The sequence below is a fragment of the Pteropus vampyrus genome, unplaced genomic scaffold (assembly GCF_000151845.1).
Source record: "Pteropus vampyrus isolate Shadow unplaced genomic scaffold, Pvam_2.0 Scaffold195, whole genome shotgun sequence".
NCBI classification, from domain to species: Eukaryota; Metazoa; Chordata; class Mammalia; order Chiroptera; family Pteropodidae; genus Pteropus; species Pteropus vampyrus.
The window spans coordinates 272,229-294,968 of NW_011888976.1; the positions used below are offsets into that span (position 1 = coordinate 272,229).

At 36.5% G+C, this 22,740-nt stretch overlaps 1 protein-coding gene across 2 annotated transcripts in view; it reads left to right on the forward strand.

Annotated features, from left to right (window-relative positions):
* Positions 1 to 22,740, forward strand: part of CUNH3orf67 (chromosome unknown C3orf67 homolog) — a 213,627-nt gene that overhangs the window by 180,331 nt on the left and 10,556 nt on the right. For both annotated transcript variants that reach the window (XM_023537616.1, XM_011371753.2), the window contains one exon: positions 21,376 to 21,470. In XM_023537616.1, coding sequence (XP_023393384.1) covers positions 21,376 to 21,470 — 95 coding nt within the window. The remainder of the gene's footprint in view (positions 1 to 21,375; positions 21,471 to 22,740) is intronic.

Consider the following 22,740-nt stretch of genomic DNA (forward strand, 5'->3'; position numbering starts at 1 on the left):
GAAGCCCATAATTATGGTTAAATGGCCACAGCCAGTCACTTCCGTAGACTCACTGCCTCATCCTTCATTTTGTAACCTAATGCAGAATAATTTACCTTGTTTAAACAAGAACCACTACAGCAGTGGTCCCCAACCTTTTTGGCACCAAGAATCAGTGCTCCTATGAGAAGCTAATGCCTGATGATCTGAGGTGGAGCTGAGGCGGTGATGTTAGTGCTGGGGAGTGGCTGCAAAGACAGATGAAGCTTCACTCACTTACCACCCTCCCCTACCCACTCCCTACCCCTGCCCTTGCTCGCCTCCTGCTGTACAGCCCAGCTCCTAACAGGCCAAGGACCTGTACCATCCACGGCCTGGGGATTGAGGACCCCTGCACTATAGCACAAAATGATTGAAAGTGTGTTGCAGTTCGTACCTTCAGCAACATGCAGTGAGTATTTTTGAAGCACTGACTATGTGCAGAGCACCGTGGAAAGATGACTTTAAAGTGCCTTTTGCAAGCTTTTGGCCTCCCATACAGGCCAGTCTTCACTACATGTCATCAAGCGTGTCATCAAAACATTCAGAAGTGTGTGAATGTTTTAGGAAAGGTGTCAAGGGACCTGGGAGCATGTACCAAGCCTGGCACAGAGAAATTGCAGCCTGTGCCCCCTCACGCACTCTGCTTTGGTTGGCAGTCGGTTTTACTTCCCTGTAATTCTTTTGTTTCTCTCGTTAATGAAAAACATTACATTTTGACATTGATTAAAGTTAAAACACATAATTTTTCACTCAAGCAATATATTATGTTTACCAGAGTTTACAGCTTCATATTTTGCTGTTCATTACCGCATAAAAACCCACTCGGTATATTAAAATACAGTACGAGTCACACATGTCCAGCCTGTTTAAAATGACATGAAGGAGAAAAGGCAAACAACTTTTAACTGATTTGATTGAATTAACACTAACATTATTGTTCTATTGACTCTTTCTTGTCCATTGATTTTTTTAAAAGCCTTTAGCTCACTTGCCATTAAGACAAATCAGATGCAATTTGGTGCTCAGAGCAAGATAATGCTGTTGAGTATTGGGTGTACGCATGGAAAAATATATCTGTGTGTGCTGAAATGAGACAGTTAGAAGGCGACGTCTCATATTTTGCTGTAAACAACTTTGCTTTTGGCCTCTGAGGTTAACAATAGTGACCTTTGTTTTATGATGTGAACACTTGGATCAGTGACAAGTGAAGCCAAATGGTGATTTGTAGATGATGTGCTTCATCTCTTATTTAAGATGAAAGAAAGCTGGCTAGAATTTTACATATTCTTGTGTTTTTCAGTTCTTTATTCTCTTTATTTGCAGAATTTATAGACTAATAAGCAATGAAATCCAAGGCAAGAAAGGAGGGCAGAGTAACATATCTTCTGTTGAATTAACCGCAAACAATTTTTAAGCAGAAGCATTTGTATTATCAAAATAGCAAAGAACAAGAAATCTGAGATCTGGCCTGGCCTGAGATCAGTCGACACTATGATAAAAATGAAGGTCTCAGTTTAAATAAAATCACAGCATGGCTTTCAATTAAGCAGTGGTGTCTATGCTAATGAAGCTCTATCTTTTGAGGGGGAAAATTCATCCCTAAACTACTGGATGAATGTTTCTCTCTCTCTCTCTCTCTCCTTCTTTCTTAATGATACCTTTTTCTTTCCACCTAGTAGTTGGAAGTGGAAGGTGACAATCTATTCACTGCCCAGGAGCATTGGAAGAAAATTCTGTTATGGTCAATGTTTCGACTTGGCAAAGGGTACAATTACTTTGTATTTCACCATTTGCCTTCTTCCAACCTCTTTAACAACACTTTTACTGAAACCTGAAATTGCCTTCATTTTGGAAATACTGTAAATTCACATTAAGAGTCCAGAAAAGTTTGAATTTCTCTTGCTAGAATAATGGAAGAAATGGGAAACAAACAAGAACAACCACCCATGTGACATTCTCTAAATTTACTTGTGGTTTTCTAAATTTCAGTGCTAACAAAAAAGAAAGATGCAGCAAAGCGTACAGTAAATGAAGATATTATGTATTAGAGAAGGAATGAATCTGTCATTTTGACAAATTGTGAGGCAAAGAGCAGATTAACAGATTACTCATAGTCAGAAGGCAACTTGGTGTGAAAAATGAGCAGGAAATGATAAGTGTGGGTTTGTGCTGATTTAATGATATTTTTAAACTACAATAACACTCCGGTAGTATAATATAATAAAGCACTTTGCATACATTTTTAAATCATCAACATATTTCCAGTTCAACCTTAAAAACATTTTGGACCATTCTCTATTAAAATATATAGCTTTAAAATTAGACAAAAAGGTATCATCTAAAATATCACAGCAACGACCTTACAGGAAATATCATTGTCTTTTAAAATCAGTTTTTTTCCTAAACTAGCATTTGTATTACAAATTTTAATTATGTTTTAAGGATACTAACACTACATTTACTTTTTCTCTGGGCATTTAAATCACTTACAACAGGAAATTATCTTCTCACAACCATTCCAGTGAAATGCTTCATAGATATTACTGATTTGTCTTCATATTTTCATTACAGGGCCTTTGCCCATTGTTCCCTCTTCCTAAAACATTTTTCCCCTATATTACCTTCCACCTTGCCTGGTTAATATTTCTTCATTTATTAGATTTCCTTTCAAGCATCACTTCCCCAAGGAACCCATGAGTTCCTATTTAGAGCATTATTTAACTTCATAGCACTTATTCATTCTTTTCTGATTATCTGATGTTAGTCTCACCCTCAACACTGTAAGTTCTAAGAGGGCAAGAAATCTATTTTTGCTCACCATTACATTTTGTGCCATGACCTAACACAAAACTGGATCTTGAGAAATAGTGGTACAATAAGTACTGGTGTTTGAACCAATTTTCTTGACTATTGAGATTGTTCTGAATCTCGGTTCTATCATCCGATCTATACTCCCTCTCAGCCTAGTGTCTTTCATAAATTTGAAAGGCACACTCACTGTCCCTGCAGGACATTTATTATAACTTTAGTGGACCATAGCTGAATATAAAGCCCTTTGGGCCTCCGTTAAAGATCTTCTACCATGTTAATATTGATCAACGGCCAATTTGAAGTGATGTGATTGTAGGTAAGGGGGAAAGTCTTTTTTCTCTATCTTCCTAGGTTCTGAGCCCTGAAAATTAAACTGACAAAAGGCAGATTAACAAGAGAAAAGCATACAAATTCTATTTTATGTGTTCAGCACAAATATACCTACGAGAAACTCAGTGATGAGTAACTCAAAGCAGTGGTTAGAACTTGGAGCTTATATAACATCTAAACACAGAATAATAAATTTGTAGAGAAGTGACAAGACTTAGGGGTGTCAGACTGTGGTAGGATAAATATACAAAGGAAACTAATGGAAAATAAAGGTTGTTTTAGTAAGGTTTGTTTTGTAGATTCCTCTCGGTGCTATCTCTGGCCTGGTATTAGTCTGTGGTGATTGAGCTGTACCCTATACCAGAAATGGCACCTTTCTCTTGAGAAACGTTATGTCCTGCTTTTAGATAGAAAGTGGGATATCAGAGCTTTTCCTGAATCTACTGTTTCTGAAGTGTCTTCAGCTAAAAATAATTATATGTCAAAGCAGCATTATTTTAGGATGGCATGTTTAGAACCCTCACACGATATATCTAAATTATTTTAATTTACAAACAGTCTAATTCTATCGTACTTTGATGCATGATAATTCAATCATAGCTTATGATTTCTGGGATGTTATGATTCACATTCATGTGCAGCTATGCCCCATCTTTTGTATATTACAGACATTGCTAGTGGATCACAATCTTCTTGCACTTTGCGCCCCACTGTAAACTTAAAATCCTTCTCAATAAGGTACTGCAGACCAATTGGAATTAGCATGTGATTTATAACCTAATTGAACTAGCATTTCCATTACTTATTTAGTCAGCTAGGTAATCAGATGGACTCTAGTCTTAGCCCTGTGTGATACTCCCTAACCCTGGAATTATCACCTTGCTAATGTCTCCTACTCTAAAAGTCATCCCCCTCTTCTGTAAAGTCTTCCTTAACTAAAGTGAGATTAATACTGCTTCTTCTCCACAACCCTGACTCAGTTCTCCATATCAACCATAATTAAAATCTTACAATATTAAATGACAGGTATAATATATTTTAACTTAATTAATATAAGTTCTTCCTCTGGCAATAGCAGACTTAGTTGTTTCACACTGAACATCCCTCTGAGAACAACCAGAGAAGCCAGACAAAATATGAGAATCATCTGATTAAAGCCATTGGAGAGCTTCCCAGGAAGTGAGAATTTACAGAGTCTTGCTCCAGAAGGGAAGGGAAGCCAAGAGAGGCAGCTTTCACATTATGCCAATTTTCTCAGGAATAATTCCACTTCAGAAAGGAGCAGCTGAGAGGCTGAGGAGCTGAGCAGAGCCTTCAACAACTTTATGTGCTTGGGGGACAAAAATTGGAGTTCACGACCAATAAGGAGTTGGGGCCATAGTAAGCCCTAGAGTGCTACACCTGGAGTAAAAGCATTAACCAGAAATAGACTAGGTCTCTAGAGGGTTCAAAACACATTTATTTTGAATCATTGTAATTGCCTTAATTACTTGCCAGAGCAAAGGAATCACATCTGAGGAAGAAAACATTATCTAGAGCTACTGTCCACTTGAAATAGAATGTGAGCCACCCATGTAATTTAAAATTTTCTAGTAACCATATTTAAAAATTTTAAAACAGGTAAAATTAATTTTAATAATATATTTTATTTAACCCAGTATATCCAAAACATTATCACTCCAATGTGTAATTTATGGGAGGAAAACATTTTCTCCTTCAGCTTAGGTTCGAGTGATAGGTTTGGGGCAGGGGGCGCTGTAAATTAACAGACAACGAATTAACAGGAGAAAGAGTTTACTACACGTGCATGTGGAAACATTCTATAAGGAGTGGCCCTCTGTACAACCAGCGGGGTGTGAGGGTAGGAAAACGATGAAAGGTTCTGATAAGGCTTGTTGACACAATTTCTTAAAATGTCCAGTTGATAAAGGTCAGTTGCCTCTCTGACTGGAGATTTTCCCAGAGTGTGACGTTTGTAGCAGCTGACTCTTGAAAGTTCTACCTTAGACAGATGAGAGAATTGCAGATAAGATTGCTTTCTGCATCTGCTATTTGTCTAAATGTCTTCAATTTAAAGTAATCTTTATGTCATTCTCATTGTTTGTTGGCCCCTTTGCAATCAGTATAAAATATTATATTAATGAGATACTTTACATTCTTTTTTCATATTAAGTCCTTGATATCCAGTGTATGTTTTATATATATATCCATAGCCCATCTTGATTTAGACTAGCTCCATTTCAAGTGCTCAGTAGCCGCTCCTGGTTAGTGACGACTACCATGTTGAACAACCCAATTCTAGAAGGCACCTTCTAAGAAATGCTTCATGGCCTTGGGGTAGAAAAGTTTTCTTAAAAAGGTCTCAAGTTTCATAAAGGATAATGATGATAAATTGGACTATATTAAAATTAGGGATTTATTAAAGGACACTACTTAAGGTAAAAAAGCATGCCACAGTGTAGAAGAAGAAGCACACTATAATTCTACTACACCCCATCACAGCAGCTGAAATGTAAAATTTCAATAAGTTTGTTGAGGATATGGAGGAGATAGAACCCTCACACACTGCCTGTGGGAGTATAAGTTAACACAACTACTTTAGAAAAATGTTGTGGCAGCATCTACATAAGCCGAACGTACTATATCCTTTTAACCAATAGTTACCCTCCTAGATACGTGGCCAGTAGAGTACATACATATGTGCGCCCAAAACATATCAATTATGGGGGCTCACTGAGACCCCCAGGGTTGATGTAAAGATGGTTTTACAGTGAAAATGTTTGAACTACAAAAGGTGCAGAAAGAAGGCTTATCTGAACTTCCCTGATCTGACTAAAGCAGGGCCTCCCAAAAATACAGCTGCCATTCGGCTGCCATGAAGACAGAATGCCCATTCCCATTAGTATCAATCAATCAATACAATTTTCCATACTTTCCCCCTTAAGACCTAAACCCACCCCTTTTGTTAAGTTCTTATATAAACTTTTATCTCTGGCTATTCAGTGAGTTACTTATTACTGAGCAACTCCCACGATGTGTACATGTAAGTAAACTTTTCTCTTTACCTGTTCATGTGGCTATTGTCAGTTAATTTGCAGGCCCCCAACCACTGGACCCAAGTGGAAAAGGAAAAAGGTTTTCCCCTCAGCATAAACACATCCATGGCAGCCCTGAATTGGAAACAACCCAGTCACCTTTAATAGTAGAAGGCATGGCATAAGTAAACTGTGATATATTCACACAGTGGAATTCTATTTATACTAAAAAACATGGATGAATTTTACAAATATAATATTGAGGGAAATAAGCTAGACAACTGAGGAATACGTATTGTTCTATTTATACATGGTTCAGAAGCAGACCAACTAATTGTTAGTGTTAGAAGTCGCCATCTAGAATTGTACACCTGAAACATATATAATGTTATTAACCAACATTACACCCAATAAACTTAATTTTTTTTTAAAAAGTCACCATCTGAGCTACTTTTGGGGAGCAGGGAATATAATGATTAGGAGGAGAAGTATTCTTGGCCCAGGTGGTGGTTATGGTTACTTTAGGATCATTCATTGAACTATACATTTATTATATGCGCAGTTTTCTACATGTATGTTGTACTTTAATAAAAGAATTTATCCATAAAAACCATTAGTGTAATTCTTAGTCTAAAATAGTCGCTTTGCTCTTTCTGGCATTTTAATGTTTCTGTATCTTTCTGCCTTTTTACAATTTAGCGTGTGAGCTTTCTATATGGAATGAGGTCCATATTTAGATTGAATAGCAGCTGCAGTAACACCATAAAAATAATTATGATGATGAAGGTAGCATGGCGATGTGAAAGAATTATTGCCTTCCTTGGCAAGCCCAATTTACTCAAAGAATTCTGATTATTTTCTCCCAGTGTTTTTAAAATAACATTTTACCATCGTATCTGTTCAAAAGTCCATTTATCACCCACATCAGCATTCTATCACAATATTTTTCATTAACTGAAATGTTACAATTAACACACCCTACAACTGCTAGGAAATAAATCTAATCAACTAAAGATCCTGTCAGCTTTCTCTAGTTCTTTATTTTCTTGTGCAACCAGCCAACGCTGGGGAAAAATTAAATTGTCATTCACCTCACAGAGCCTTCTTTTTAGCATATCATTGTTTTATTTGACTACTGAACATAAAGGAATAACCAAACTTTGAAAAGAAAATGGAAATCAGTACATAAATATGGTATCTGATAATCTGACACACTTAATGATGAAAATGATACCCTCTAGTTATTCTTTACAAAAGCCCAGAGAGCATTAATTTAAACCCCACCTACTCTTTCTACACCATTAAGTCCCATCATTCCACAGAAAGGTTGAGGTGGTTTTATTTTGTATTCTAATTTTAAGGCAGTTATTCTCTAGTTAAAGTTCAAAAAGGCTGCAAACTCTGCTCTTGATTTACTAAGGACTTAATTACAAAGCATTTAACATGTAGTTGTCTTATAACTGTAAAGGGTGTTATACAAAGTTGCTTGAAAGTGAATCTTTTTCTGTAATTTCAAATAATAATAACATCTACTAACATTATTACTATTACTACATTTCTATCACATATTGATTCCATTTTTGTAGCAGGCAGTGAGTAGTGAGAATTTGCTATATTACTTTATTTAATCCCTGCCACAATCTAGTGTGGTAAATTCTGTTATCCCCGTATTCTAAGTGAAGAAACGGACACAGAGTTTAACCCAAAGGTGTCAAAGCTAAAAGAAAATTTAAGGTCAAATCAAAAACTGTGCAACTTAAATTATATGCTATGTTGGTACCCTACTATGTGTCTAATGTCCAGCTCCACATTGGATTATCGAAATATTTTCCATTGTGGTGGTGACAGCCATTGCTGTTGTGACAGTCCCACCCTAACCACTTATTCATCCAGATATGCAACATAGGAATATGTCAGTGTTTCATTTTGTAGCCAGCCAGGCCTTGCTAGGTTTTATGAAATCGATCCTAGAAGTTGAGATAGTCAATCTAAGGTCATGGAATTTTTCTCTTTGATTCCACATTGCCTCTCCATTCTTTGGACAGTGCTCTACACATCCAAGAGCTCAAAAGTGCCTGCAGCCTCTCAGCAATAGGATTTCCCTGGTAAACATGGTTTAAATGTGAATTTCATTTGTTCATCTGAGAAGCCCGTTGTATTAGAAACATCTATCTCCGAGAAATGGCCGAAGTCAGCCATTCTGTGGTTCCCATTCTCCCTGTGCATTTAGAATCAGTCTGTATGCAATAGATTGGAGTTTTTATGAGAACCTATCACCTTTACTCTGTGCTAGAGTTGTTATTATGAATTACTCACTAAATCTTTTATTTTTAAATTTCTATAGCATTTTTTATCAGAAATAATATTCCTTCTGTAGAAAGAAAACTTTTTCTCTCTACCCTCCTAGGTTCTCCTGCAAATTAAATGGGCAAAAGAAAAATTAACAAGAGCAAAATAAACAAAAGCTTATTAACACCTGCATTGTGCATACTTCTGAAACACTCAGTGATGAGTAACTCAAGAGAATGGTTAGAACTTGGGCCCATACAACATCTTAACAAAAGAACAATAAATTTTGTAGAAAAGTGACAAGACAAAGGAAGAGGACTTTGAGCTTCTAGGGGTGGCAAACTGTGGCAGGATAAATATTGGGGAAACTATTGGAAGATAAGAGCTAGTTAGTAAGGTTTATTATGTCGATTCCTCTGGTACTGTCTCTGAGAACAGTCTAGAATTGTCTCCAGTAGAATCGTCCTACCCTTCCTGGTAGAGAGGGAAGGGCTGAGAGGTTTTCTTGTGTCTACTTTTTCTCATAACCTCAGCTCAAAAGAATCTTTATGTCAAATCAGCATAGTTTTAGGGGTGGCATATTCTAACCCCTTCACTTCTTTGTTTATTTATTTATATTGATTGATTGATTGATTGATTGATTGTCTGTCTCCAACTCTAGACTGTAAGCTCCATGTGAGGAGAGACTGTGACTTGGTCACCACTGTATTGTCAATATCGAGAACAGAAGTATAATGTGGCATAGAACAGGCATTCAGATATTTTTTGAATGTTCCTCAAAGATATGAAGATGAAACCTATCATTTGGAGGGACAGTTGTTTCCCCTGCATCTTCAGTGATGCTGTGTTTATTTGGAATGTAAGTCCTCATTCTATGTGCATCCTTTTGCTGAGTAAAACAGTAATATTTAAGCCTCCCATAAAAATGTAGAGGTTCTAAAGGACCTCTTGAAAACTATCACAGCTTCATATAGTTTTTGTTCAGCCTTTCTTTTTCGGTTGGAAAAGTATACTCGATAGATGTCATTCACATATGCATACTTGGGTGGACATGAGTCACAACCCTATTTACCCAGCAAAAGTCCAAGAGTGGACTCTGGCCTAGCTTGAGTCTCATGCCTGCCCCCATATTAGGAGTGAAGGAAGGCTTAACCCCCAAACCATGTGGAATGGGTTGCCTAATGGAAAAAAGAGCTAGTTTCTCAAAAGAGGGAAAGGAAAAGTGGCCAGCCAAAATCATAGCTGCCATAATATATTACTAGTGGGTAAGCTTTAACTCTTCAGTGGTTCACTCCATAATTATTTATTGAATGACTACTATATGCCATGTCTACTTTTTTCTTTCCCCTTTATTTCAAGTAAACGTATGGGAATGGGAATGGTATTAAGATTACCTTGAATTCTATTCAATTTATTTTTTAGGTAAATTATTTACATATTTCTATATTGAAACTATTTTGGTAACATTAGATGCAACAAATATTGCAACACACTGATTAGAAAGTATTTATTTGTGCTCTTACTAAATTCCAAGCAGAAAAAAATTTTTTTACCCCTAAAAAATTGAGAATTGCTGTTTTAACAGATATAACTCCAGACTGTATTGCAAAGACCAACTACGCAAAATATAATCATCACTTTATAGCAAGAAACAAACCATTAATAAACCAATCATGCATTAGACATCTTGACATTTAAATTGACTTCATGAAAATAAAATAAGCGAAATTAAATTTTTCAATTTATTCATCAGACACTATAGATGCATTTTACATTCACATCTTAAAAATGTAATAAAAATTTCATCTCTTTATGTCTCGCATGTCTGTTCCTGATAAATTTCATAACCAACTTAGATGACAATAAACTGAAAGAAATCTCACAACACTTTTTTGTCTTTATTTTATTATTGTGTAATCTTTCCAGGTAGTTGGTTTTTCGTGTGTCTTCGCTGAAGCATTCTGAAGTTACTACCCATTTCTACTACTTAAATGAAACTTGTTCTTCTGGCATAGAAATATTAATGGGAGGAACGGAAATGTTCATGCCCATGGTCCTCAGACTGAGTTTTTACTTTATCCTGACCTGACTTTGGATATTTAGGAAAAATGTTCAATTTGTAGCTTTAGCTAATGGCACTACAATGTCACACTTTTCTGTTTAACATTCAGCTTTGTTAATCAAGAAAACCAGATTGGCTCGCTGCATGTTGATTAAATTGATTACAGCTGTAGGTCTTGATAGCATTTTTTTCAAGTATCTCTAATTAATCAGACAATGCTTGATTAGTTTTTTTTTCTGTTTTGAGGAGATAAACTGACTTCCTTGAGAATTTTCACCCCGAAATGATTTTCCTCCAGTGAAAGGCAAAAGAAAAGTGAGTCACTGCTTAGTTTTCCATGACACTGAGACCTTTTATCTTCCGGCAATGAAAGAGAGGAGAGGGAGAGAGAGAGAGAGAAAGGAAGAAGGGAGAAATCCTTTGAAAATCAGATTAAAACATAATATTAAACTTCTTTTCACATATTCTCTTGAATATCTCCTAAAATAAAAAAATTTTTAAAAATGTATATATTTCCTCTGAGCTTTTAGCCTGGCCTCCCCTCTATTGTAGAGCATCTTCCAACTTGCTCATTATAATCATTCTTTGTCAAATTATGTCAATGAATTTTCAGATCTGACATTGTAGATTTCAGCCCAGGAACCATTTTGCTTTAATAATCAGGCTCATGAATGATGTGTTAAAAACAAATAATAAGCCACCATCTATTTTTTAAGTCATTATCTATAGCATTAGATAAAGCGGCTGTTGTTTATGCAAATGAAAACTTGACAATTTTCAGGAACAGTACCAACATTTATTTATAAAGACCTAAAACGTTCTGCTTTCATCATTGAAGTTGATATTTCCAATGGGGAAGGCTGCTAGGATCAGCTCAGACGGTGCACGTTGGCATGAGGAAGGCACCCTTTCCCTCTCTCCTTGTTGATTGTGAGACAAATCGAGACTGCTGTTTCCAATAAGCACTTGTCACCTAAAACATTTTCTGAAGATATTTTGAAGCTTTGTCTCAGAGGAGTTTTCTTATAGATGCCATCAAATTGGAAGCTCTTGAAGAGAGAGAATCTGAATTTAAAAAATAAAGTACTAAAAAAATAAAATAAAATTCAACCAGAATAGAAAAATAGAAAATAAAAAATAGGTCTTACCCCTTACCCCACATTTCTACTCCCAGGTATGATGATGGCTGCCACTGTCTTGGGCATCCTTCAGAAACTTTATATGTATATACGAGAAAATATTTTTTTATTTACATATTTTTTCAACAGAAATGGGATGAAAATCTAGACTATTCTACAACTTGCTTTTTAGATTTTAACTGAATACATTTTGTACATCTTTTTGAATTTATACTTGTAGATCAACACATTCTTCATTAATCGCTGGATATTATTTCGTTATTTAGATGTACCGTGTTTATTCAGCCGCTTATCTGCTAATGGACACTTAGGTGGTTTCCAGTTTCCCTTTACTGTAAACAGTGCTGTAATAAACATCCTCATGAGCATATCTTTGTGAACTGGCGCAAGTATGTATTTACAATAAATTTCTAGCAATGAAATTATTTAGTCAAAAGGTAATTTTGATAGATATTGCCAAATTCTTCACCAATATATGTTCCTACCAGCTCACACTGAGTTTCATGAAACTTTACAACCTTTGCCAAGCTACCATGTGTCAGTAGTATCTCATTATTTTAATTTGCATTTCTATAATTACATACGTGATCAAACATCTTTCCATAATGGGGTGGGGAGGCATTTATATGTCTTTTCTTCTGAGCTGTCTGTTCATATCTTTGCCTACTTGTCTGAGACCATATTTTGTATTCTCTATCCTTTTGTAGCCAACACAGCGTTGGGTACGTGGACACTCAATAACTCTTTGAATTTGACTTAGATAGTACATGGGACACAGAAAAAAATATTCCTCATTAGACTGTAAGGTCCTTGAGACAAACTGCCATCTCTAGAGACCTTCACTCTCACAGGATGATAAAAACAAGATGTCTTCTTGGGAGATTTCTGTATGTTACAACCTCATTCTGATACAATGGGAAATGAATTTTGTCAAGAGGAAAGTTCTATGTTCCTGATATGTATCTTCAGACATATATATATTTTCATACACATGTATTTTCATATACATATATACTAAATTTCCAAAACAACACATTACTTTGGCCTAGATTATACAATAACAAATTCCTGATTGATTGTTCTAGCCCGTCCCTTTTCCCCACCAATCCATTCTCCACACAACTGCCACTGTGATCTTTCTAAAACGCAAACCAAGATTCTTCGAGCTTATTATCTTCAATAGGTCCTCAGGCCTTCAGAATAAAGTAGGAACATCTTTATTTGCCTTCCAAGACCCCTGCCTTCTTCAGCAAGAGACCACAGTCTCGACATCCAACACATATGCATGCCAGTGCCCATGATTTTGTAATGCTGGGGATACCCCCAGCTCCCCACACCTTTCTGCTGTAGTGCATGCTGTTCCTTCTAGAATATCCTTCCACCTTTTCTCTATTTTTCTGCCTCATTCTCATCCTTCAGGAACAATCTTTTCATCACTTTTACTAGAAAGCTTTATCTGAACCCTTCTAACTATAAGAGGTTCCCTGGGCTTACCTCTATCTAACAATACTTCTTCACTTTCTTATAAGTTTTGATCTAACAGTCTCTCTCTAGGAGACTGAATCCTCAAAAGCAGACTCATATCTTATTCCTCAGTACACAGCATAAAGTCTGTGACACTGCATAGGCTTGGTAAATATCTATTCAATGTAAAGTTATAAAGCAGCTATGCTGATAACACTATAGAGAAGGCAAAGAAAGGATTGGCCTCTTTCCATACTGTCTCAAGTAGATGGGATATTACTGTTCATATGTAGTTGAATTTGATAGCTGATGCCTGGATTTGTGCCTCCAGGGTTGAATTATCTGCCATATCTAATGAGTCAGTGTCTGTAAAATGGTCCCAAGATGCTATGTCATTAATTTTTTCTTAACCTGAGGGAAAATACTGCCAAAAAGGAAAGATATTCAGTTCTGTAGAGAACATATAAAATATATTTAATAGAGTAAGAGAAGTTAATCATTTGGTGATTTCTTGAAACATTGAATACTTGGAGAAAGCTGGGTCCTCTCTTTAATGGATTTTCCGACAAAGACATGGTCAGGAGAGGTGATTTTATAGAGGCCAGAAGAAGAAAAAGTATGATTTTCCCTTTTGTGTGAGTGTTTGTTGCATGTCTTCAAAAACACATGGATTGATATGAGATGAAAATATAGTGCTTGCTTATGCAATGCATTACCTAACTTTTTCTGTGGAAGAGATGTGATCCTATTCCAGATGTAACTGTAATGCAGACATCCTCTGGGAGCCCTTTTAGGAGGAGAAGAGAAGAAACGTCTGGGGAAAATAATTCTCATATCGTTCTCAACTAGCTGCCTTTTCTGGCTCCTGCTATTCCTCTCACTGCTCTCAGAGCATGTTCTCCTGACCTCCTCTCTACCAGGTCTTTCTCAGAGAACTCTTCCATTTCCCAATCTTTTCACTCTCCCTTGTAGGTCTTTCTGTTATAGCCCTAGCCTTCCTACAGGCATTCGTTCATTTGACAAACATTTATTGAGCATCTAATATATGTCAAGCCCAAGGTGAAGAAGAGAGACATGATTGTCTGCCTTATGGAGCTTATAATATGATCACAGCTCCTCTTCCTGGTTCGTAGACAACCATATTCACACTGTAACCTCACATGACCGAAGGGGCAAAGGAGTTCTTCGGGGTCTCTCTTATAAGGGCACAGTCCCACAGATGAAGGCTTGACCCTTATGATGTAAGCACCTCCCAAAGGTCCCACCTCCAAACACCATCATAGTAGGGATCAGGTTCAACATATGAATTTTGAGGGCATAGAAACATTCACTATATAGCAATTATGAGAAAAGGGACCAAGGATGTGGCTGTGGTTCTCCCTCTGAAGCCCGAGGGTAGTATGGTGGTAACAGTAAAGGAAAGGCACGAAAATATTCTATAGAAATAGTAAGTACCAGACCATGCAAAGCTTTAAGCCAATGTAGTGATTTTGGATTTTGCCCTAAGAGCAAATTTTGAAATCTCACTCTCAATTGGATTAAAGGGAGTTCACATTGCCTGGGGGAAGAAAAGGCACACAGTTGCCGAATTATAATCAGTATAGATTGATTAGATAACCGCTTGGTGGGAATGTTGTAGAATGCAATCCCCAACACTTAGATAGGGGTTGTTCTTCCAATACTGAGAATCTGGTTAGAGACCTTCTGCAGAAAACAAACCAAAATTAAATACTAGCATCTTAATACCTATTCCAGTCCATCTTAAAAAATATACAAGAGTTCCCAACTTACATTTTGTGTTTCTAACTTACAGTTTGAACTTCTTACTTCAAGTAGGATATGCATCCTATGAAGAAAAGCTACTGAGAGCTCTTTTTGTATATAAAAGCTTTAAAAAAATTAACATATATTTTGAGTTTTTTTTAATACTAGTAAACATATTTCCAAACAAGCATTCTGTTTTCTGAGGCAGAAAATTAAATTTTTCTGTCTTGTATGTAAAGAAACAAGGTGTGTTTTCCCATATTCACGCCAAATTGTGTATGTACCAAGCACATGATGAGGAAACAAAACCATGCTTCTGACAGGTGGAGAAAGAGCAAGATGGAGGGAAAATAGAGTGAGTCATAACAGCTGCATTATTCACCGTTATGGAAACTTTCAACACTGAGTGGCGCTCAGTATTCTCGACTGACAAAGAGACTCTTTCAATAGTCATGCATTTGATAAATATTAAGGAAGTACCTCCTCTGGGCCAAGCACTCTGCTATGTGCTGGTTAGAGTCAAAGGGAGAAGAGTACATTCACCAAATGATCAAACATATGAGGATGTAATTATGAGCTGAGACAAGAGCTCTTAATGAGATCACAGTTGCTCTAATAGAAAGAGTGACAAAGGAGCTCAGCTAGAATTGGCGAGGGAGCATCAGAGAAGATTTCCAAACGGAGTGATGCTTGAGCCGAAATCTCAAAGTTCGATACGATTTCACCAGGCCAGAGAAGGATGGGAACAGGGGAGGAGAGCAGGGTCTAGACAAGGGGGCACAGCCTAAGCAAAGGCCCCATCATGGTCAGGAGCATGGCATATTCCAGGAATTGAGAGACTAATGTGGCTGGAGACTAGTGAGTTAGCAGGAGAATAACGCAAGAGGTGGTGGTAAAAATACACAGAGATTAGTCTGTCAAAGCTTCGAAGGCCAGAGTAAAGAGTCTCCCAAGTACCATAGCTTCCCAATGACATTGCAGGGTTTTAAACAAAAGATTGACATAATCAGGTTTAAATTAGGCCACAATACGGAGAACAAGGAAATGAAGCCAGAAGGAATGACTATGAGGGGACCAATTAAGAGCATTTGCTACAGATAATGAAGCAAGATAAGTTGCTTGGACTTTGGTAGTAGAAGTAGAGATGGTGAGAAAGAAGGATCAAAGGCATTTAGGAGGAAAATCAACAAGAATTTTCATAAGAGCCTTGAGAATGTTCCACTTCACAGTTCCTTCCTCTAAAACAGAGGTCATTCAACTGTAGCCTGCGAGCCAAATCCTGCCCATTACAAGATATTTTTTGTAAGATTTTATTGAAACAATGCCAAGCCCGTTTATTCACATATTGTTTATTCTGCTTTCACACTACAACAGCAGAGTTGAATAGTTTTGACAGAGATGTTATGGCTTGTAAAGACTAACATATTTACTTCCTGGCCTTTTATAGAAAAACTTAACCAACCATGGATCTTACACTACTAGAAACATCTCTGTGATACTCCATGGTGCAGAAGTTCTTAATTTGGGGGTCCAGAAGTCCATGAATGGGATTCAGATGACCTCTGACCCCCTGAAATTGGAAGTCAAATTTGGCATTTGTGTACGTTTTTCTGGGAAAACAGTTTTCACCAAATTTTAAAAAGAATCTGTGAATTCCTCCCAAAGTGAGATATTTCCAAGTCCTCTCCCAAATCTGTTTCCTGACCATAGATTTTTAAAACCCAAATTTCTTTCAGAGAATAAGAAATGTGCACTGGTACCAAATTACAAATATCATTAAGTCTTGGATAGAAATTTCTAAATTCTTAATAAAAGATCTGTAAAAGTATTTCACTGGGCTGGCTCCTCAGACTCAGAACTTCATGATAGCAGGTAGAAGTGCTGTAAATGAGAGAGCTATATAATAATTATTGTCATGGTTTAGATTTCTCAAAGAATTACTTTCCCAAATAAATATTTAAATGTTTACACAATTATAGGGGAATTCCTTCAAGAGAACAAATAGATGGTCTGATCAGCCCACAGCAGCCTTTGTGTACAGCCCATGTTCTAGTATCATTTTCCGTTAGCTAATATACTTCTTCCGTCTGACTCTTAGCTCATACATAGAACAAGTGCAAATCAAAACTGCTTGAAGATGCCAGTTCTCATCTCTGAGATTGGAAAGCATTAAAAACTTGACGACATATTCTTATGACATAGCTGTACAGAAACTAGCACTCTCATACATTGCCGGAGGGAATGCACTTGGATACAACCTTGGTGGAAGGAATTTGTCAATATCTGACAAAACCACTACCTTTTGTTCCAGGAATCCCACTTCTAGCAATTTACCTTGAAGATATTTCTCCGGGTATACAAAAATAGATTTGCCCAAGGTTATTCATTAAAGCATTAATTGTAATAATCTTGCAGTTCATTTGTAATAATGCAAAATATTGAAAACATGCCCAAACATAGGAAAGTAGTGCAATGAATGATAGTACAGCCATGTACTATCATGTACTCGTGGCTATGCAGGCGTGAAAAAGAATGAGGAAGCTCTGTATGAACTAGTATGAGTGATTTCCAGGATCTATTTTAAGTTGAGAAAAATTAAAGTACAAAGGAGTAATTATGCTATGCTACCTTTTCCATAGGAAAAAAAAAAGAGAGAGAGAGAGAAATAAAAAAATAGACATGTATCTTCTTATTTTTTTGTGGAAAAACATAGAAAGGAGATAATAGAACTAATTAAGTTGATTATCTATAGAGAGGTGGGTGGGGAGGGCATGAAAGTGATGAGGGTGTGGAAACGGACTGGAAGGGATGGGGAAAATGTAACTCTTATCCAAATATGCTCTTCTGCGTAGTTTTGAATTTTGAACTGTTAAAGTTTTACATACTCAACAATAACAAAAGTAATAGAAATCAGTAAGAATAGAGGAAAAAAATTATAATGTAATACAAACAGAAGCTGATCACTCTGTATTTCAAATGAATAAGACAGATGCTCCTAGACTTACCATGGGGTTATGTCCCTCTAAATCCATCATAAGTTGAAAATGTCATAAATCAAAAATGCATTTCATACACCTAACCTACGAAACATCATAGCTTAACCTAGCCTACCTGAAACGTGCACAGAACACTTACATTAGCCTACAGTTGGGCAAAATCATCTAACACAATGAATACACTGTAAAGTACCTGTTGTTTATCCTTGTGACCTCGTGGCTGACTGGGAGTCACAGTTCACTGCTGCTGCCCAGCTTCATGAGGGAGTATCGCACTACATATAGCTAGCTGAGAAAAGATCAAAATTCAAAGTCCAGTTTCTACTGAATACTTACCACTTTTGCACCATCATGAAGTCGAAAAATCCTAAATCAAACCATCATCAGTTGGTGACCTTCTGTATAACCACACTGAAGGCAGGCAGGGAATAACTAACCAGGTAGATTTTGAACATAGTATTTTTGACTACAGAATAAAAAGAACCGTAAAGGGAGAACCCTAGAAAGTAACTTAAGGTTTTCTATCGGTTGTTTTGTTTTGTTTGCTTAGCAGTTCGGAAACTACTTTTGGTGTGTTCTGTAGTTCAAAAAAATAAGTAAATATATTAAGGGTAATGGGAACCAAGTTTCTCACTGTCAGAAGAGAGTTACAAATATAGAAAGAAGAAAGATGAGAAGAAATATGTGTGGTATTGTATTAGTATTGGAGAAATCAATAAGAGCCCATAACTACAGATCAGGGACAATCAAACTTTTTCTCTAAAGGGCCAGATAAATACTTAACTCTGTCAATGTAGCACAGAAGCAGCCATAGATGAAACATAAACAAGGGAATATGTCTTTATTCCAATAAAAGTTTATTTATGGGCACTGAAATTGAAATTTTATAATAATTTCGTATGTCATGAAACATTATTTAAAATTTTTTCAACCATTTAAAAATATAAAAACCATTCTTGATGAGCAGGCTGTTCAAAACAGGCAGTGGGACAGACTTCACCCATGGGCCATAGTTTGCCAAACTCTGTTTAGATAGAGAAATGATAGATTAGATAGAGATAGATAGATAGATAGATAGATAGATAGATAGATAGATAGATAGATAGATAGATAGATAGATAGATGATAGATAGCAAATGTGATAAAATATTTAAATTGAGGACTCTGGCTGAAAGGTATATAGGAGTTTTTTGTACTCTTGAAACTTTTTGATAAATCAGATTATTTTAAAACAAACAAAAAAATCAAAAAAGAAGATCCCTATACTTTCCATAGCTACTGCTGAGAAGGAAAAACATTAATCAAATTATAGGCCTAATAAATGAATATCTTGCCTTTTATAAGTCACACAACAACCCCCACCTGCAATTTTTCCCATGTCCGTGGACCATGAGTAGGTGCTTCTACTGCCGTTGTGTAGAGTTTCTAATTTGTCTCTAGGGCTGTCATTATATGATAACATTATTTTTCTCTTGTTCATCCTCATTCTCTATCACTCTTACTGAGTGATGAGGTCACTGGGCTGGTAATTTGTATGTGACCTTATAATTTTGTATAATGTAGGAATTTTTGGTCTACTGTAATTAGGTGGACTAAATAAAAGGTGCTTATCAGAAAATGCCCCATTAGCTTGGAAGTCTGTGATAAATCCTTTTTGATGTCCTTAATCTGTTGTTATGAAATTCAATTACACAGCATGCTCACCTTGCTTATTTCACCAGCCATAATCTAGTGATAGCTGAGGTGAGTAGTGACTGAAAGTATCTTAAAATATAGCAAATAGGAAATGGGTCTTTTTTACATTAAGATACTTTTTATATAAGAAAGGTGAACAGCTTCCAAGGAAAACCTCTACTGTATAGACTTGTAAGCATTCTACCATGTTTTACAGGTTGAATTTTAATAGAATTTAATTCCTACCTTGATTTACCATTGTAGGTAAAGCTATGATCTTAATTGATGATGATGGTGGTGGTCATAGCTGAAATCTATTTAGTGCAACTCTGTACCCAGATTCATGTCAAATGTTTTTCATCCATTTTTTTTTTTATTTAATCCTAACAACAAAACTCTGAGGTACTATTATTATCTCCTTTTCATAGCTGAAGCTTATGATGTTAAGTGACTTGGTCAAGTTCTTACATTAGGAAACATGGACCTGGGATTGGCCTAGACAGCCAGTGCTCTTAGTTATTAGTTGGGACCATCTCCCGTTGTAGATAAAAACAGTAGGAAGTACAGAAATTTAGAAAGAAATTGTTTAGTCATGAGGACATGCTCCTGTTGAGAAAAATAAGGTAAACTACAGGCTACTAGATCAATGCAAGAAATAGAATTCATGTTGGAAAATCCTTCACATTCTCTTGCTTGCTTCCTTCCCCCGAAGAAGCTCACTAGCAAGTTTAAAGATGAGAAGGGCTTGAAGTAGAATGTACAGTGACTCATGCCTTCAAGATGTCACCCACTTGCATCACATCCACCCAGGTAATCTACTAGAAGAACAGAGGACTGAAAAGAACAGAGGAGGAAGGAAAGTAAAGAGATTGGGAAATGAGGTTGGAAGTTGGAGGCAGAGGGACAGGGAATGTAGGAGGTGCTTTCTGGAGTGGTTTTGTCCTCCTTTGTAATGGGAGAACTGAAGTAATGAGCCGCTCAAGGGCCCAGCTCCCTCACCTTTCTTTTGCCCTCTGCTGCTCTTAAGCCCTGAATTAATGCATACTGACTCCCACCATTGCAGCTGGTCCAAGACTAACTTCTGGTTTGAATTACCATGTGGAATGTTGTCATTTGTGACATGTAACTTTGTCAGGCTTTTTTACCCAAAAGTCATAGAGAGCTTTGTCTATGCTGCATTTCTTCTGAGTTATTGAAATAATTTTCTTGTATGAGAACTGTACTACAGTTTAATAACAACGATAATAAACTTTTGAGGAGAATGCCATCTTCATTTAGTTGATGTATTTATTGAACAATTACAAATAATCCCCACTTTATGATGGTTTGATTTAACGATTTTTCAACTGTACAATGATATAAAAACAATATGTGTAATAAATTACATGACATATTCAACATTATTATAAAATAGGCTTTGTATCAGATGATTTTTCCCAACTGTAGGCTAATGTAATGTTCTAGCACATTTGAGGTAGGCTAAACTACGATGTTTGGTAAGTTAGGTTATTAAATGAATTTTCGACTTACTATATTTTCAGTTTACAATAGGTTTATCAGGCTGTAACCCCACAGTAAGTCAAGGAGCTCAATAGTTAGTTGAGTGATTGACTCTATATTAACTGATTTATAAAACTGAATATTAAATTTTGGACATCTTGTCTTGTTGAAGTATGAAGGAGGAAAATGTTTTTTTGTGGAAGTCCCAGGGAATTGAAAATCCAGGGGAAAAGTAAAATCTGTATATGGAAATAAAGGTATGTGTGTTCATTTACTTCTTTTCTTTTTAGGGACTGGTTAAATATGTTGAGTCCACCCATTGTTCCTCCGAGTCAACATCCAGCAGAGCAGCAGCAGGATTCTTCTGGAAGTTTGAGTGCTCAAGGTGGGAATATGAAAAATGCTATGTATGAAAAAATAAAAATAATTTACTATAGAGAAAATCAATCACTTTGAGCTGCCACTGCTTTTATTAAATGCTGATCACTTAAGTTCTCACACTCAAAATAATACAGTAACCTGTGCCTCGTTTTATAGGATGATAGGTTGTTTGCAACTAAAAAAGAATATAAGAGAGAAATTGTCTTTGTTGTCCTAAAGGTTAACCCCAGGGGAAAATATTGTTAACGGAGTAAGAGCATGGCTTTGGTGTTAAGCTGACCCTGACCTTCATCAGAATTCCAGCTCTACCAATTCCTGCTGTGTGACCTTTATAAATTTTGGTTACAGCATTTGTAAAATAAGACTAGTAATAACTAGCATCCACCTGAAAGTTTTCATGAACATTCAATGAAGTATACTGTATATGAAGCACCTGGGATAGTATCTACCAAATACTAGCTGTTTGTGTTATTATAAAGCAGACTCAATATTTCAGTATCACTGAGATACATGTTTTTGTTAATACAGAGATACAGCAGGAGTTTTGGAGGGGGTATTTCGTTATTTTTAAATTTTTTCAATTATAGTTGACATAAAGTAAAGGCTGGCAGAGAGCTACGATAAGTAGCATTAGTAATGGAAAAATCAGAAAGAAGCAGGAATGAAAATTTGCCTGGGGTTCCCTTTGTTGGTGAGAGCCAGAAAGATGAACTATTCGTTTCTGGTTGTGAGTGGGGCACATGATTGTCAAGAGTGCACTGAGGAGGAACAGAAAAGAATCTTTGGTGGAAACAGAGGGTTTGAGATCGGAGGGATGGGGAGATCTAAAGTGTGTAATTGAAGTGACAAAATAACCTCAGAGTGGGACTCTCTGAGACAGTTTTCTGAGGAGGATTTTGAAGACAGAAGCTCTGTATCTGAGGTTTAAAAAAAAAAAAAACTTAAACCAATATAAATTGCTCCAACAAAGGTGCCAATTTTGGGTTGTTTTTTTTTTTTTTCTTTCCCTAACTGCCCCAGGGAGAAAGTAGAGCATCCCATTTTTTTTAGGTATGGAAAATTCAGAGTGAAAGCTCATACATCTGAGTTGTCCATTTTGGCCGCCCAAGGGATAGAGATGTCTCTGTGATTTACTATCTGAAATAGATTATACCCCTCAAATTGGGAATCTTTTTAAAGGTGTACATTCATAATTACTTATGACAGGAAAATAGAATCGTGGCTGTCAGCAGGAGACCTTGCTGCGAGGGAACAAATAATATGTTATGTTAAGT